Source organism: Salvia hispanica, chromosome 6 (assembly GCF_029641045.1).
Source record: "Salvia hispanica isolate PSC_SH4W2 chromosome 6, Shi_PSC_v1, whole genome shotgun sequence".
NCBI lineage: Eukaryota > Viridiplantae > Streptophyta > Magnoliopsida > Lamiales > Lamiaceae > Salvia > Salvia hispanica.
In genome coordinates this window covers 22,790,463-22,806,503 of record NC_142697.1, presented here as the reverse complement: position 1 = coordinate 22,806,503, position 16,041 = coordinate 22,790,463, and the positions used below count along the sequence as shown (strand labels likewise).

The 16,041-nt window shown below is 38.1% G+C and overlaps 2 protein-coding genes across 3 annotated transcripts; one reads left to right on the top strand and one right to left on the bottom strand.

The window, feature by feature from the left end:
* The first annotated feature begins 5,088 nt into the window (after positions 1–5,088).
* LOC125204599 (uncharacterized) lies at positions 5,089–7,090 on the top strand. Of its 2 annotated transcripts, none has more exons than XM_089060429.1 (3): positions 5,089–5,261; positions 5,750–6,774; positions 6,854–7,090. In XM_089060429.1, exons 1-3 carry the CDS (start codon positions 5,259–5,261, stop codon positions 6,930–6,932), a joined length of 1,107 nt encoding a protein of 368 aa, XP_088916555.1. In that variant the 5' UTR covers positions 5,089–5,258; the 3' UTR covers positions 6,933–7,090. The 2 variants fall into 2 exon arrangements, with proteins under 2 accessions (XP_088916555.1, XP_088916554.1); XM_089060428.1 differs by having other exon boundaries at positions 5,747–6,774.
* Positions 7,091–7,442: 352 nt separating this feature from the next.
* Positions 7,443–15,756, bottom strand: LOC148923387 (alpha-glucan water dikinase, chloroplastic-like). Its single transcript, XM_089060430.1, has 24 exons — positions 15,629–15,756; positions 14,746–15,089; positions 14,249–14,293; positions 14,019–14,128; positions 13,863–13,941; positions 13,668–13,759; positions 13,434–13,587; positions 11,988–12,395; positions 11,796–11,903; positions 11,562–11,660; positions 11,309–11,449; positions 11,123–11,211; positions 10,469–10,603; positions 10,025–10,187; positions 9,843–9,932; positions 9,548–9,733; positions 9,201–9,263; positions 9,071–9,133; positions 8,925–8,984; positions 8,673–8,825; positions 8,476–8,559; positions 8,048–8,224; positions 7,856–7,962; positions 7,443–7,658 (listed from the first exon to the last, which is right to left on the bottom strand). The coding sequence occupies exons 2-24, from the start codon at positions 15,013–15,015 to the stop codon at positions 7,472–7,474; spliced, it is 3,063 nt and encodes a 1,020-aa protein (XP_088916556.1). The 5' UTR covers positions 15,016–15,089; positions 15,629–15,756; the 3' UTR covers positions 7,443–7,471.
* Positions 15,757–16,041: the final 285 nt, after the last annotated feature.

The window sequence follows — 16,041 nt, the reverse complement described above, 5'->3', positions numbered from 1 at the left end:
ATTAGATATTCAAATTAAGAGCATCCTCATCCGTGCTCTTAGCTAAGAGCACGGAGGTGGGCCCGGACCCACTTTTATTCCTTGTCCTTGGCTAAGCGCACAACACCCACATCCGTGCTCTTAGCTAAGGACAAGCTCAAGGGTCCCATCATTTTATTATTCAATTTAAATACTCTAATTATTAAAAACATTTCTACATTATAAAATAAAAATTACATAATTAAAATCCTAATAAATACAAATTACATAATTAAAATACTAAAAAATAAAAATACATAATTAAAATCCTAGAAAATAAAAAGTACATAATTAAAATCCTACAAATTAAAAATTACAAACGTGGAAGGCTATTCCTCTAACCCCAATTACCTCTTGAGACCCCGGATCAATTGTTCATGTGTTGCAAGTTGTTCCGGAGTCATGTGAGACGTATCGGTCATATGGAGTTGACTCAAGATGGCCCAAAACGAGTTGTTCGGGGGTGGAGGAGGCAGAAAGGGAGCAGGGGCGGCGGCGGCGGATGGAGTCGGGGCGCGGTGGCGGGTGGTCGTCGCCTTTTTCCTTCCGACTGGCCGGCGGGAACTGCTCGGGACAGCGTCGGGGCTACCCAAGTTAGCTCCGGCAAGCTGGGTAGCCACATCATCGGAGGCGCCGTCGGATAGGGCTACCGACCTCGACCGTTTGCTGGAGGAGCTGGAGGAGGATGCTACTATGACACCCCTATACTTCGGATGTAGGTGCCCCTCCCGCCAACAATCGAGGTACTTGAACGGTTTGAACTCCTCCCGTTGGTAGGTCGCCAAGGTGGCACTGATGATATCGAGCTCGTTCGTGCCGCTCCCCGCCGACCGCTCTTCCTGGAGGTAAATCCCTTGGAACTTCCCGATTGCCTCGTTGCATCTGAACATGCAATTGCGAACCATACTATCATTGCGATATATGGTTCCCTCCGGCCGGGTTTCATTGTAGAGGCGAGTGATGCGCCACCAATAAGTTTCCCCGGTTTGGTTCGTGCCGACGTTCGGATCTTCGGAGACTGCCAAGTAGGCTTTGAACATCGTCATCATCTCACCCGGAGTGTACGGGGTGCGGGTGCCACGAACAGGAGGAGTAGGACCAGAAGTAGGAGTAGGAGTAGAGCTGTTGCTCCCTCCCGATCTGGGTTCGGGTGCCCACCCGAACCCGGGGGCGTTTAGGTCGTGCACCGGGTAAGGAAGGTAGCCACCCGGAGCTTGCGAACCTTGGGTTTGAGGAGGGACCGTAAATTGGGTTTCCGAACTATATCCGGCCTCGGAGTCGAACCAATCGTGGTTCCAAATGCAATTGCCGGAGGGGTGATCGCCGGAGCCGGACATTGTGTAGTGTGGTGGGAATTTAGATGATAGAGTATGAGGAAAAAAGATGAGAGAATGTAGATGATGATAGTATAGATAATAGATGAGAATGTGAATTTTTTTGTGTTGGAGTGGGGGTATTTATAGATGAAAATGTGAATTTTGGGGAAAAAAATTGAAAAATAAATTATAAGTGGGTAGAAAACGGATATATTTTTTTGGAAAGTGGGAAATTTTTTTTTTATTTAAAAACATTTTTTAAAATAAATTTCGAATTTTTAAAAAAATAAAATAAAAAAATGAATTTGCCAACGGCTATGCCGTTGGCCAATCAGAAGCTGCCACGTAACTGTGCTCAGCGGCACGGATGGACGAGCAGCGTCCCTGCTACCGCTGCGGATGCTCTAAGGGCTTAGATCATTAATCCATAAATGTCAATACGATCAACGAAAAACGTCAATAAGGCCATAGGATGTGTGCGGCGACCGCCGGCGCCCGGCGGGCAGATCAATGTAGCGGTCCACCTCGAAAAAATGTGTTTGGAAGAGAAGTCTCGTCCGGCGACCGCCGGAAGTCGTGCGGCGATCCGCCGCCGAGGGAACAGACTCTCTGGACTCCAACGCGGCAACCGCCGGCCCACCGGGGAAAGGCGGCGAATCCGAGAAGCCCTAGATTTGCTCCAAGATTTACCATATTTTGGAAATCTTTTCCTTCTACAACAAGGATTGTCTTTCCCGTATAAATAGGACCTCAAGCTTCATAAAAAAGAGAGAGCTTCTACTTGCAAAATACTTCATAGAGATCAAGAGCTAGAGTACTTCAATTGTGCAAGGGGTTGGAGAAGGATTTCAAGAACATCAAGAACAACAAGGATTCAACCTACGAGTTTTATTTGCTTTAGTTTTATGTTCAAAGTGTCTTCCCTTCAATCTATGTTTTTAGCTTATTCAATTATGTGTAACTAAACTCATAGGATTCTAGGGATGTGTTAGTAACGACTTTGGTTATACAAATTCCTTTTTCTATTTAATATCTGTTTTGTTTTTACTTTGTTTCTTCCCTAAGTAGTTTTGATGCTGCATAATTGAGTGACACAATCTTGTATGATTTAATATAACTTGTTTCATAACTGTGATAGAGTTCTAGCGAATTAGATTCACTTAGTAGACACTACAGTTAGCTTCCCTTAAAACGACACTGTTAATTGAGAGTGAGGACTTTTCAAGGGTCTTAGGAGCTTTTTGGAGTTACATGTTAGGATTGGCAATCCTAATTTTGTAATCCACGTTTGCATCGCATGAGCATAAGCTAGGTGACTCGTTCTTTCAAAGTATAAACTGTGCTATTGAGAGTGAACACACATCCCTGGGATTCCCTTATCTCTATCGTCTTTCTCTGTGTTTTATTTGCTCTTAGTTGGTCTATGCTTTTTATTGTTTTTAGTTTTTCAAAAGTTTTTCAAAACCTACTTGCTTTTCCAAATAGTAGTTGAGTCTTAGTAGAGGATAAACACTTTGTGTTTGCCTTCCCCGTGTTCGATATCCGGTACTAACCTTTAGCTATACTATATATATTATGTATACTTGCAGGTTTATTTAGTGCTACGACCTGCAATATCCAATACACTAGACTGCAATTTATAGATTGTTGTAGATTGTTGTCTAGTGTTTATATTATTAGAGTTGGGTCTTCGGTCGGTTAACCGACCATATTTCAGCCCCAAAACAAGAAACGGAACCTGAACAAAAAAAAATCAGTTAGTTCATTTAAAACCGACAGGTTAAAAAATAGAAATCGAATTTACTTAAAAATTTGTACTAAGCTTGCCGTTCTCAAGAGTTGAACTTAACTACAACCAATCATCGGATCAACGCATTGATCTAAAACCAGTGTTTTAAAAACCGGTTTGGATCGGCCGGTCGGACCGGTCCGGCTGCGAACCGGTGACCTCTCCGGTCCAATTCACCATATAAAACCGGTGGAGCATTGAACCGTTTTGGACCGGGTGAACCGGCCGGTTGGACCAAAAACCGGTCGAACCGGTTACCAAATTTTTTTATTTTTAAATTTTTTTTAAATCAATTTAAAATAAAATTTACACTAAACTTTCATTTCATATTAACCCATACTTGTAATGGGCCTATGAATTTATAAAAACTAGCTTAAAAAAACATTTGTGTCTTTCTTTATAGAAGTATTCCACAAGATTGTTCTTTCATTTTTCAATGTGGGATGAAAAGCTTATTTCATAGTCATCTTTTACAATCTTTTGCCTTTACTTTTTCAATGTGGGATATAGTTTGTTTTGTTAATATGTACTACTTCATATTATATCAACTATCAACTATATACTAATGGTGTATGTATAATTAAAAGCTATATATACATATTTTATATCATAACTAAAATTAATAAATCTTAATTAATTTTCAAATAAAGTTTTAATTACTAATGCTTAGATTGAAAATAAAATAACAAGAATATATAATGAGAGAAGTGTTCGTAACATGAAAATTAATACATAGTACAATAAACATATGAATATGTATTTTTACATTGCTAGTATTACTCGTTAAGAATTGGTATATATATGCTTTATCTATACTTATATATCTATATATTATTTGAAATTAAATTATATAAATTATATATTGCATTAATGCTGGTTTATTTACATTTTTTGAAACCAAGTGTTTTATAATAAATATGTATTTAATTATTATATATAAATGCTACAGTAAAACGGTTCAACCGATGGTTCGACCGGTTGGACTAGTTGAACCGTGAACCAGTAGCCTCGCCGGTTCACTCGCCGGTCCGGTTATTAAAACATTTAGGCTAAAACTTTGTTCAATTTTTCTTCCTTTTATAATGGCATGTTCTATCCCTTCTTTGTTGCGACTGTGGGACAATGATAAACATAAACTAGCTTTAAGAAACTTTACTTTCTAAAAATTTTGGCTAAATTATTATTTCTATATAATTATTTAATAGCTACTATATAGGAACTTGTAAAAATATTTGACAGTTGTAAAGTTGTAATCTATTAATCTCGGCTAAATTTGTAGTTGACAAAGAAGCCTATTGAGATTTATTTTATCTCAGCTATATATCTACTGTACTACAATATTTATACAAAGAAAATAGAAAAGGAAAATTTAAAAATGGAAAAGGAAATTAACAAGCCGGGCTAAAATTATTTGCCAACATATCATAAAATAAAATAAATTTATAAAGTATAGTATAAAGCAATCGTGTTAATCTATTAGTAGTAGAAGTATTTAAATTAAATATAGGGGGCAATTTTTCTGTAAAAGGCGGTGAACACTTAGGGCGTGTTCAGTGTTTTTTATATGGGCTATCCGGTATAAATCTGGATTAGATTTGTTACAATAGGGCCCACCAAATGAGAGCATAATTTCTCTGGTTCGGTGTTTTAGATATAGGTTGGCATTTACCACTAAAATAATGGCTTTATTTTAAAGGTAATTATTGAAAGACAGAAGTGCCCTTTAAAGTGAAAATTTTGAAAAGGGATATGTTAATGAGAGGGGTAATTCCGTAAAAGTATGCTCAATTCTGGGTGTGCTTACCGATGTTGGATCAAATCTTAGCGCCCTTGGAAGAATTGATTTTGGGCAAAATCTGATAGCAACAGTGCGGGCCATCGTTTTCTGGTCGGGCTCAATGGAAATTATACAAGAACACTGAATGGTCATAATTCAATGGAAATGGGCCCATTTCTATCCATTTCTAAAACACTGAACAAGCCCTTAAAAATAAAATTGAAGGAGGATTAGCAGAAACGCTGCCGTATTTGGGTGCAGGTGCCTTCATTCACAACCCTATCTTCCTTCCTCCGTCTCTCGATCTTTTGCGCCGATACTTCATCCTTCTGGCCTCTCGATCTTTTGCGCCGACACCATGGTATGTTTCCTCATTTTCATCATTGTCTGGCTCATCAATACAATTGATTCGGAGTTTTTTTCCTAATTAAACCACTACTTGTTCGGTGAATAAATTCATGATTCTTGCAATTCTTAGGGCTAATTTCATGGTGCCTGTTCTTTTTCCCTCCGGCCTGAACCCTCTTTTATGTTATTAGGGTTAATTTCATGGTCCTGAACCGGGATATTTAATAATCCATGGCTTAGATATAGGGGGCAATTTTTCACAACCTTACCTTCCTTCTTCTCGTCTCTCGATCAAGTCACGCTTGTTCCTAATTAAATTACTACTAGATTCTTATGATTCATGCAATTCTTAGGGCTAATTTCATGCTTCCCTCCGGCCTGAACCCTCGTTTATGTTATTAGGGCCAATTTCATTGTCCTGAACCCTAGTTTATGAAAGGGAAATTTAATAATTTATTGTTATTTGAGTAATTAATATTTTGGATTGTTTTCATTCAGCAGCATATGGGGGGTGGTGTAGGTCTACGCTTCATTATGTTGAAACACATGCCTCTGAGTATGACGTATTGTTGTATTGATGAGGTGGAATTGAAGGATGGTACTGATCGTAATCTAGAAGAATTAGAATTTCAAGGAAATTGTTTGCATAAAGACATTCCGGCTTGCGCTGGATTTGTTTGTGTCGGTGATACCATGTTCATGTTCGGGGGTTCCATCTACTCGATCCCACAGTCCATTTCAAGTACACAAGTTACGTCAACAAACTACTTGTCAACTGCGCCACTACCTGTTGGTTCATCTCCTGTGACTTGGACTCGTAGCCCCACTAGTATGAGTGTAGTCCGAGTCAACCCCATGGTAGCCCCATTACACGATGGCAGGATATTCATCTGTGGTGGCACTCATATAAGAAGTAGTTGGGCTGAGATCTACGACCCGAAGACAGGCCAGTTTCTTAGTGTGGATTTGCCTACGAACGTGGCTAAGATTCCCTTACCAAGATCTTGCTTTCAGTACACCAAAGAATTGGTTCTGGTATACTATGATGCCTGGTTTTACAATCAGGACGAATACGAAGGCCGAGCTTGCATGTCTTGCCACATTGAAGGATACGAACCAATACTCCTCCAGTACAATTTGGTAGAAAACCATTGGGATATCTTCGCAAGGGTATTACCTGAGTCATACTCTGATGCGTATAAGAGGACCCTCATCTATGTGGGTGGAAACATTCTATTCATGATGTACTACTCATATAAATGGTTGGTCTACAATCTGTCCTCAAAGGAGGTGGTGGCAAACGTGGAGGTGGAGCTTCCTGATGCGGATGTGATTGGAGCTTTCAACACTCATAAAACAAGCACTAGTTGGGTCTTCTACATATTCATTCGTCATGTGGATAATTTTATTACTGATGGTGTTCGATATGCCAAGGTCGAGGTTGTCCAAGGCAAGGACGGGGATTACATTGCTACTGTTCTGATGAACGGTGTCCTGAGAGCATCTCCCTTTTCAAATATGTATATGTAAGTAAGGCCCTTGTTCATTGTAGTATTTTGAATTTATTTTGTAATGGATTGGAGATGCTTGATTTTTTGTTTGCAGGTTTGGTTTTAAAGCAAGGTCTAAGAGAGGTGCGGAGGAAGAGAAGAAAGGGAAAGAGAAGATGATGCGTAATGAGTGAAAGCCTAGTCCTATCCCAATTCCTTCTTGTTCATCTTCCCTTAGTTCTTGCAGAACTCATCCCGTATTTTGTTTTGTCAGACTTAACGCCGTATTTTGTTTTGTCAGACTTAACGCCGTATTTTGTTTTGTCAGACTTAACGAGCTCTGTTTCATGAATCATCACATCTAAAATAATTAAAATATAGTACTAAATGCTAAAATTCATTAAACATCACAAAAGGAAGATTGGAAGGAATGGGATCAATAATTTAATTGACTTTAGGAAAAATATTGGATGAACAAAGTTGGACCCAAGTTTCAATGGATGCCTTTGAAAATTACCAGTTGCATTTTCTTGTAGAGAATCGCAACATTTTTTCATCAGAGCATAGCTTTGACACTATTTTATCTTGGACAAAAGTGAACTATGATTTTGACACTGTAATATCTAGCATAGCTTTCCAGAAGTAATATATATACACTTTACCATCAATTTAAGTTACAATTTAGTGTAAAAACACAAGAAATATCTTCTTGATTAGTAACCATCGCACGGTATTATGTAAATTTTTGAAATATGTTTTCGGTTGAACGAAAATAACAAGTACTAATTAACATGGCAATTGTAAAGTTAGATTTTGCAACCAATATTGTTGGTCTTGAGTAAGACTTATTCTGAACAGAAAGCAATTGATCAACTACAACAACATATCCAACAGCTTCAACTGGACTGATGACCTGCCAACTGTAACAGAATAGGGGACATGCATTAGTAAGCTACTAATGCTATCTCAACAACTACATTTTTACATTTTCATGTATGTAATCTCAGAAATGACATTCCTCATCTGACTGTAAACAGGGTCATGGCAACGTGGTGTTTAGGGGGGATTAGTGCAACTCATAAGATTTCTATTTTTGTGAGCTAGTAAAATTTATGACCTTCCTAGATTAGCAGTTTTTCGAAGAATGGGATCAAGTCGATTGAGAAGGGAGGACAGTGAAGCTGCTGATCCTGCTCGAATGATTTCTTCAGTAAATATATCGACCTGCATGAAATATTTAAAATGTTACTTATGAGTTGTAATGGGGAAAGATATCAAAAGGACTACACAAGTTCTCATGTATACATACGGCCCCCTGATCCACCGCAAGCAGTGTGCCAAGATACTCTGCCGATGGTTGCAGTAATTGATGGTAGGCCTCAGCCTTGTTTGCAAGTGAAAGCCGAGTTCTGTCAAGGACTGATTTTGCAAACAATGCCCAGTGCTCATCGCTGCTCTTGCACATGCTCCGGGCTAAGTTCCATCCCTTAGTATAAGAAGAAAATTAAAATCAGCTCAACAAAAACAATCTCCCATTAACTAGAAAATGCATTAGCGAAGAAAGATCATACTCTGCAGACGTGTATTACAAGGACAAAAAGTATGAGGCATCCGAATATTCCAAGAGCAAATAGACGTCTATTAGCAAGATAGTTCCGAATGCATGTAGATGTGTTTATAAGGACTCAAAATACAAGGCTCGTGAAGAATGATTAGATCTGTTTAATTGGTCCTCACCTTTAAGCAATAAAGGAGATCTTCATTATCACCCACGGAAAGTGTGAGGTTCTCAGCAACAAGAGAGATGAAGTACATGATTTTCTGCAGAATTTGCATTAAGTGTTGCAACTCCCAGTCAAATTATAATAAAGAAGGGGGAACTTACATGAAAATGGATTATAAAGTGGAGTATAATAACAAGGTTCATATGATACCTCTGGGCTAGCATTATTCAACTCTTGATAACCACGTTCTACAGCTGTTCTAACTGCAGAGTCTAGGGCAATATCCAGGAATAAAATATCCTTCAAGCGGTCGTTCGACTGGGAAAGCAATGGTCTAAGCTCCTGGCGAGCCTCAAGCAATCCCTGAGTGCAAAATAATATCCACCAACAAGGCATTAAAAGGTTGACACACTAAGGATTTTCCAAGATTAAATGAGGAACAATTACAAAATTTCAATATACCTCTAGCAGGGCTTCGACATTTCTGTCTTCAATGTGGTTCACAACAAATAGGAGTAGTTCCTGTTCTCATAGTCAGAAAAATTTAGCAAAATGTTTAAAAATTTCACTTTTCTGGGGATCATTACATATTGAAGAATTGGCTGTACCGGAAATCCTCCTGGCAAGCCTTGGACAGGATTTATCTGTACTCCAACCATGAAACCTTGTCCCTGATGTGAAGCAGTTACATCTTAGACACGTTGCAGGAGGGATGAGATTATCACATAATGGACTTACCTCATCTTTGTATCCCAAGCAATTAGCGATGGCAGACTCAAGATCTGCACCTGAATGAACAGCCTGCACCAAAGTAGAGTAAAATTTTGGAAATTTAGGAGTAGTTGGGAATACTGACTACTCAGCAATAAATCAAGCTGGCCAAGATTTAGTGGAAAAACAGGGGGTCTGAAAATGTGGAAGTCATTTTATGTGAAATGAAAAGGATTATAGTTAGCAAGCATGTTGAATTTTCTCTGAATGTATTCAACTTGAATAACGCAGACACATACAAACAAGTAGTTGTTAGAATCAGCTGTGAATGCCAATGTTAAATAGGCCATACAGATGTGACCAAAATCTCTAACCTTTAATGTTCGCATGTAATGTCCAAGATCACGCAGAAGCCCATCCTTTTGATCCGGCCTAAAATTAGGTTCAGAATGTATAGCACGGTCGTAACTAAGGAGACGCTCTTTTGTTATTCCATTATCGTTCAAGGTTTTCCAGTAAACACTAATGTCAAAGTCACTCTTGATATAATCCATCAGTGCCTGTGATAGGTAGTATGCAATTAAATTTAATAGTTGAAACTTCTCCACATGCAAGTGAGTGTGTATTATTAAGATCAGCCAAATGATTGTTTACTTATATCCTGAATACCTGACAGATCACAACATCATCAGGACTAGTGTTATTATGAAGCTTTTGATGCCATTCTTCCATCAGTCCACCTTTACAGTCATTGTTTCTCTGCAGTTGAATATTAACTTATACAGCATTATCAAATCCAAATAACCACCAAAAGAAAATAAAGGGGAAAAGGGCATGCTTAATAAAACAACCTGAATGACTAATATTTCATCCCTAATTCGTTGCCCAACATCCCCTTCACCTCCACGTCCGACAGTTGACATAATCATGCGTATAACTTCACGATACTGAGGAAAACTTTTGTAGACATTCTGCAGCAAATCCGTAAGCCTATCTTGAGCTTTGCTTATCTCTCTGCACAAAAATAAGAATTTAAATTTCAGTTTAAACTGAAATTGGAAAGAGGTAGAAGACAAAAAAATACATGGAGAACATGATTCTCAGTCATCCATAGCAGAGTCCTTTTCTTTCAACTTCCTCAAAAGATTTTGTTCCTGAACCAATTTTTTTCAGAAACTATGAGCTTGGGCCATGCATAGGATGCCATGCCCATGGACAACAGAAAGGAGGGGATCCAAACTTCCAGGAACAGAAAGCCACCCACTGAAACTTGCAGCCGCTGTTTAGATTTCTACCTTGGTTTCACATTGTAATTTTTGTTCCAGATGAGTTGTCTTGTTGCCATAAATCTCATCCACACAAGAATGCCAGCAAGACCTACTTCACCTGCACTTGTCGCTTCATCCATCAAGTCTGCTGCAATATTAAATCTGTAGGAAACATCAGGTGTTAACACAATACAGTAAATTATACCCTGATATATAAGTATGCAATGAGGTACACCAAGTGGAAGTACAAGCAATGTTTTTAATTAAAGTAGCAACTATACATTAAATATGAACAGTTTTAGGCCAATTTAAGTATAGGCACAAAAACTAGACAAGTCACTTTGAAAGAGTTTTTAACTCGAGTCGGGATGCATCTCAGCTCCAGTTGACTATTCAAGTCCAAGATCTGGAAATCCAAGACTCAGTTACATGCTTTAAAGTTCTCATAATAAATGAATTATAGTACTAAACTCGAAGCAGGAGATTTAGAACCTTTAGGATATACATGTTACACACCACATATTCTATCATGCCCGGAAGCCAAAAAGTAATTCAAATATCAGTAGAAGCTCGGATATGAGGGAAATGGGGAATGAAATTGCTCGTAAGAAATGTTATCATGAATTTGGAATGTGAAAGGTGCTCTATTCGGACTTTCAGATATACAAGTAGATTTATCACCTATGCATAAACGATTTCTGGGCTTCACTTTCCAAGTCGGCTATTTTCTCTAACAAAAACTTTGATGTTCCCTTCCCATCACCTGCATCCTTTTCCACAAAATAAACATTCAGCATAGTCAACATGTAATATGGAAACAGAAATCCAATGAATAAAAAAAAAGGACAACAATGATTTTATTCATACCTTTTGAACCTTTGCTGGGCTAGTTTTGAACTCAACATAAAAGTCAGTGCTGCTGTTCTTTATCCAGTTTCCACCAGACAAAAGAACAAATGGCATCCCCACATAGTTTTCATCTTCAACTGCTATTTCCAATGATTGAATCTGAAAGAGTAGCCTAGGAAGATGTTATTCTCTTAAGCTCGATGAGTTGATATCTAGTCTTATGGTGTCAACTGTCAAGGCATAAAAAACATACAAATGTACATACACAAACCTTGTATGGCGGATTATTGACAGAAGTGGTTGTGAAGTTTGTTTCTGCAGCCTTGTCTATAGAAACCGAGTCAGGGGGCATCATAGTTGAGGGAGGTGCCTGGAATATAATTAGTCAATATCAACGAAAAATAAAAAAAAAAATATGTTACAAACCAAAAAAGAATGACAAAAATATCTCCACAACATACTACGTTGCAAGGGTTCATAATTATTAATAGGTTTTTTGATGTACTGTCCATTCGCCAACATTTTTGGACAAAGCCCAGTGGAGAATAACAGGATCGGGAAGATCTGTAGCCAGGTAGACTTTTGTCTTGCCAGATGACTTTGCTACAATTACCTTCAGAAAAAAAGAATATCATAAAATATCTGTTCAATGTTCAAAATCTCGTAAGGTAAATTAGATAGGATGGTACAGACACACCAGGAGTTCCTTGTCACCAAGCTTATAAATTTTCTTGTTCAGTATAGGGCCATCAATATGAGCTTCCTTATCCATAGAGAACTGCTTAATAGGAGATAAAACTTCTGGTGCATGGGAGATATTTTCATTGATGGCCTCTGGTTTATACTTGGTGAGAAGCGACATTATGTCCCTTTTCCTGCGCTGAACTCTATCAGTGGAAAAATTAGTTTTTGTACCCTTCGTTTCTATCTTTTTCCTTTGAGTATCTTTTTCCGTATCAGGTATATTGCTTTTTGATTCAGAAACAACATGATCTTTACTTTCACTTGCACCACTTTTACTTGTTAATTTTGCTCTAAGGTCCTCTATAGAAGCACCCCTAGCTACTTCTTCCAACAGCTCCCTTCGAGCTGCCTCATACTCCTCCTATTTAAAAAGCATAAGATAAGAACAAAATCAAACAGATACATTGACCAATGGTTATCTTAAGACCTCAATGCATATGACGAAGGATCAAAAACTTCAATTAAACCAAAAGAAACATCAAACTAGCAGATTACAAGGAGAGATAAAAAAATGTCTTAAATCTTGTCCCACATCAACTTGGTGAAGATCCCATCAAATCTATATAGTCTCATCTAATCTATATTTTCCTGTTCTACAGTTTGTAATCAAGTTCAATGGGATAGTCGTTTTCTGGATTATCTATTATCTATACAAGTTCCATCGAATTCGAACAGCAGAATTCCAAACTTTTGTATCTACTTGGAGAATCAGGAATTCTCCAGAATCTACTTGGAGAATCAGGAATTCTCCAAGATTTAAGACATTTTAACACGCCCCCTCACGTGTGGCCCGGAATGACACATCGGACTTCCATCACGTAGGTAGGCAAGACAAGAGATAAGAGAACCATCATCCAAGATTTAAGACATTTTAACACGCCCCCTTACGTGTGGCCCGGAATGACACATCGGACTTCCATCAAGTGGGTAGGCAAGACAAGAGATAAGAGAACCATCATCCAAGATTTAAGGCATTTTAACACGCCCCCTCACGTGTGGCCCGGAATGACACATTGGACTTCCATCACGTGGGTAGGCAAGACAAGCGATAAGAGAACCATCATCGATATGGGCTGGAATGATTATTGGTCTTCTACTCGTGAGGTAGATAAGTGATAAAGAGAACTCTATCATCGATTTGAGCCCGCTCTGATACCATATTAAAGTCGACGTGGGATAAGATATAAGACATTTTAACAACATACAACATCAAATTTTTCTCCCGCATTGCTGAGAAAACAGAAAACATAGTTCAAGGAAAGAACCAAGTATTGTGTTTGAAACAAGAAAAAGAAGCATATAGAAATAGAACAGTTGTAAACCAAAGGGGAAATGGGCCATCTTATATAGTAGTTACTGTGTTCTTAAGCTGAAGCTAAAGCAAGGAACAGTCACAAACCTTCTCTTGTTCTGGGGTATACATCTGCTTCCCTTTCCTCTCCCACCTCAAATAAGCTTGGACTTGAACAAGATCCTCTGGAACTGATATTTTTGGAGTTGTTAATTCTGTCTTTGGCAAATTAACACGAAAATTTCCTCCATTGTACTTATACCTGAGAGCATAAGAAAGACAAAGCTAAGGACATGGTTCAATACATATTCTCTAAATTTTTATAAGTGAGCATCACTCTACCATTTATTCTGGGCTTCGTCATATATCAGAAACTCTAGAGCTTCTATTGCAGGATCATCAATCTCTATGCTCAGTGCAGCATTAGCACCAGACTAAGAATAGACACATTATGTTATCCATCGAAAAGTGATGCACTTCTGTCAATTATAACAATTCAGGAGACACATTTAGTTAAAGTGGCGTTCTGAAGCTTACTTTCACGAAAGGACTCCTAAGTGCTTTGTTCTTGTACTCCATAGTTCCAACTGGACGACATTGTGGAAGACTCCATTTACTAACCAACCAAGAGAAGTAATATTAAAACTCAATATAGGATTGTAAAATAGATACCTCTACTTCAACTGCACTTACTCTTGTTGTTTTTTTATTGCTCCCCAGTGTAGAAGCAGGCCGTCACTATTGCTTGTAACTTGAATATTTACTACTGAAGCAGAACCAGATGTCGGAAGCCCAACAGCAATCTGTTTATTTACATCCCATATCAATTGATTGGCTAGCACATTTCATACAAGTATCATCCTATTTGCACAGTGGACAGAGATGTACTTTTCGTCCCAAATTAAAGATCAGTATACACATACCTGTAATTCAACCTTCTCGTCGAGTCTGAACTTTTCCATCTGTTGCTAGAGAACAAAAACAGTAAACAGTAAAGACAATTAACTCAGATGCTGCATTGAAGGGAGTAGTAGTAAGGAAATATCCTAAGGAAACAAGTCATGGTATAGCCACTAAAAAACTGAAGAATATGTAATCATTCAAGCCTTTTAAGTACAGATGAGGTCCAATTCTTATGACCATATAAACAAAAGACGCTGAAGCCTGAAAATAGAAATGGCTACTATAGTACTATTACCAAGTGAATCAAATTGACTGGTGCATCATTACTCGAGTGGAAGGGTTCCAACCAGATGTTGATTTATACAACTTGATCGGATAAAATAGAATTATTAATCGGAAATTATCTTAAGCTACTACCTCGGGAGATATGCATGCCACTAGAAGAAACAGTGAAACATACACAAAGAAACTAATAGGCGTATAATGTTAAATTTCATCAAGAGTTTTACAATGTTACCGTAGAAGATGGATCAGCAGCCAATACAGCCTTTGTGGATCTTAAAATTGTATGCATCTTTCCCATCTGTAATTTATTTTTCTGCAGGGTGAGTCTTCTGCCCCGGAACTCAGTAGATGTAGGAGCTCGGTGTGTTAGTAAATTTGCTTGAGGCTGGAGAAAGGTATTTCCCCAAACAGAGGTTGAAGTATTGCTTCGACTCTGATGCTCTAAAACTCTAGGAGTAAAAAAACTTTGATGCAGCAAGTAATTCCCAATCGCATTGCTCATGTTTCCTCAATTGTATAATCAACTTCAAAACTCACAATTTCGACCTCAATATTTATGCTGTCAAAAAAAAGGAACTAAATCCCAAATCATTAACACATAACACCATGGTTGGGATATACGAGTATAAACAAAATCACATTCACACACATAAACTATTGGTCTATATTCGGTAAAAAAAGGAAAAAGGATACAAAATCACAATTGGAGGATCATGCGTCGGAAGGTGGTCGCTATCGCCAAAACGAAACAGCACGTATACAAACAGAGCTAACATGTACACAGACAAAAATATGCGAACATTTCAGCAACGAACCTAGCTAAATTTGAATTCCATTAGTGCGATACAAAAGTTTTTTAACTCCGCAGAGATCACACTAACAGTTAGAATCTCATGGAATGGACTTAAATCAACTATACAAAGTAAGCATTTAGCTCAATCATTTAGATAAAGAAAATTGGCGAGTAATCGAAGTATATGCTCCACAGAAGGATTAAATGATTAAATCAAAGTGCAAAATACAACAAATTCGCAAATTTTAGAGTTCCACAAGAAAAAAAAGTGTCAACATTGCAACCAGTGAACTAACAACAACAATTCAGCAATCAAAATTACCTGACTTGAGCAATAAAGAATGAAATCTACAGAGAAGTTGGAAGCTCGAAGTGAATGACGCGATGATGAAAAGTGGAGAATGGGAAGATTTAGAAAGAAGGAACGGTGTTAATACGTTACTGCTGATATTTTTGTAATTACACTCCTAATTATTATTGTGAGAAAAAAGGACACGTGGCGGTACAAGAGATATGGAGATTATAAAACAATAAAGGGCTCTGGGTTCCTAGATTAATCACGTGCCAGAAGCATGAGGCGTGGGTTCCGTGACCAGCGTAGCGGTTTGGATATTATGCCATACTATTTCACTCTCTTTTTTCAATTTGTATGGTTCGTAGAAACATATATTTCGTCATTAAAATCTTTTAATTTTTTCATGAACTGCCTCATTAGTGTCTGACGTTTTCGATCGT

What these genes read in the sequence shown, in the direction of transcription:
- LOC125204599 (XM_089060428.1), top strand. An exon ending in CCCTTTTCAAATATGTATAT is followed by an intron (nt 6,775 to 6,853) that starts GTAAGTAAGGCC and finishes TTTTGTTTGCAG; the next exon opens with GTTTGGTTTTAAAGCAAGGT.
- LOC148923387 (XM_089060430.1), bottom strand. Translation starts at nt 15,015, where the DNA reads ATGAGCAATGCGATTGGGAATTACTTGCTGCATCAAAGTTTTTTTACT. An exon ending in TTGGTGACAAGGAACTCCTG is followed by an intron (nt 11,904 to 11,987) that starts GTGTGTCTGTAC and finishes TTTTTTCTGAAG; the next exon opens with GTAATTGTAGCAAAGTCATC. An exon ending in ATGATGTTGTGATCTGTCAG is followed by an intron (nt 9,734 to 9,842) that starts GTATTCAGGATA and finishes TACCTATCACAG; the next exon opens with GCACTGATGGATTATATCAA.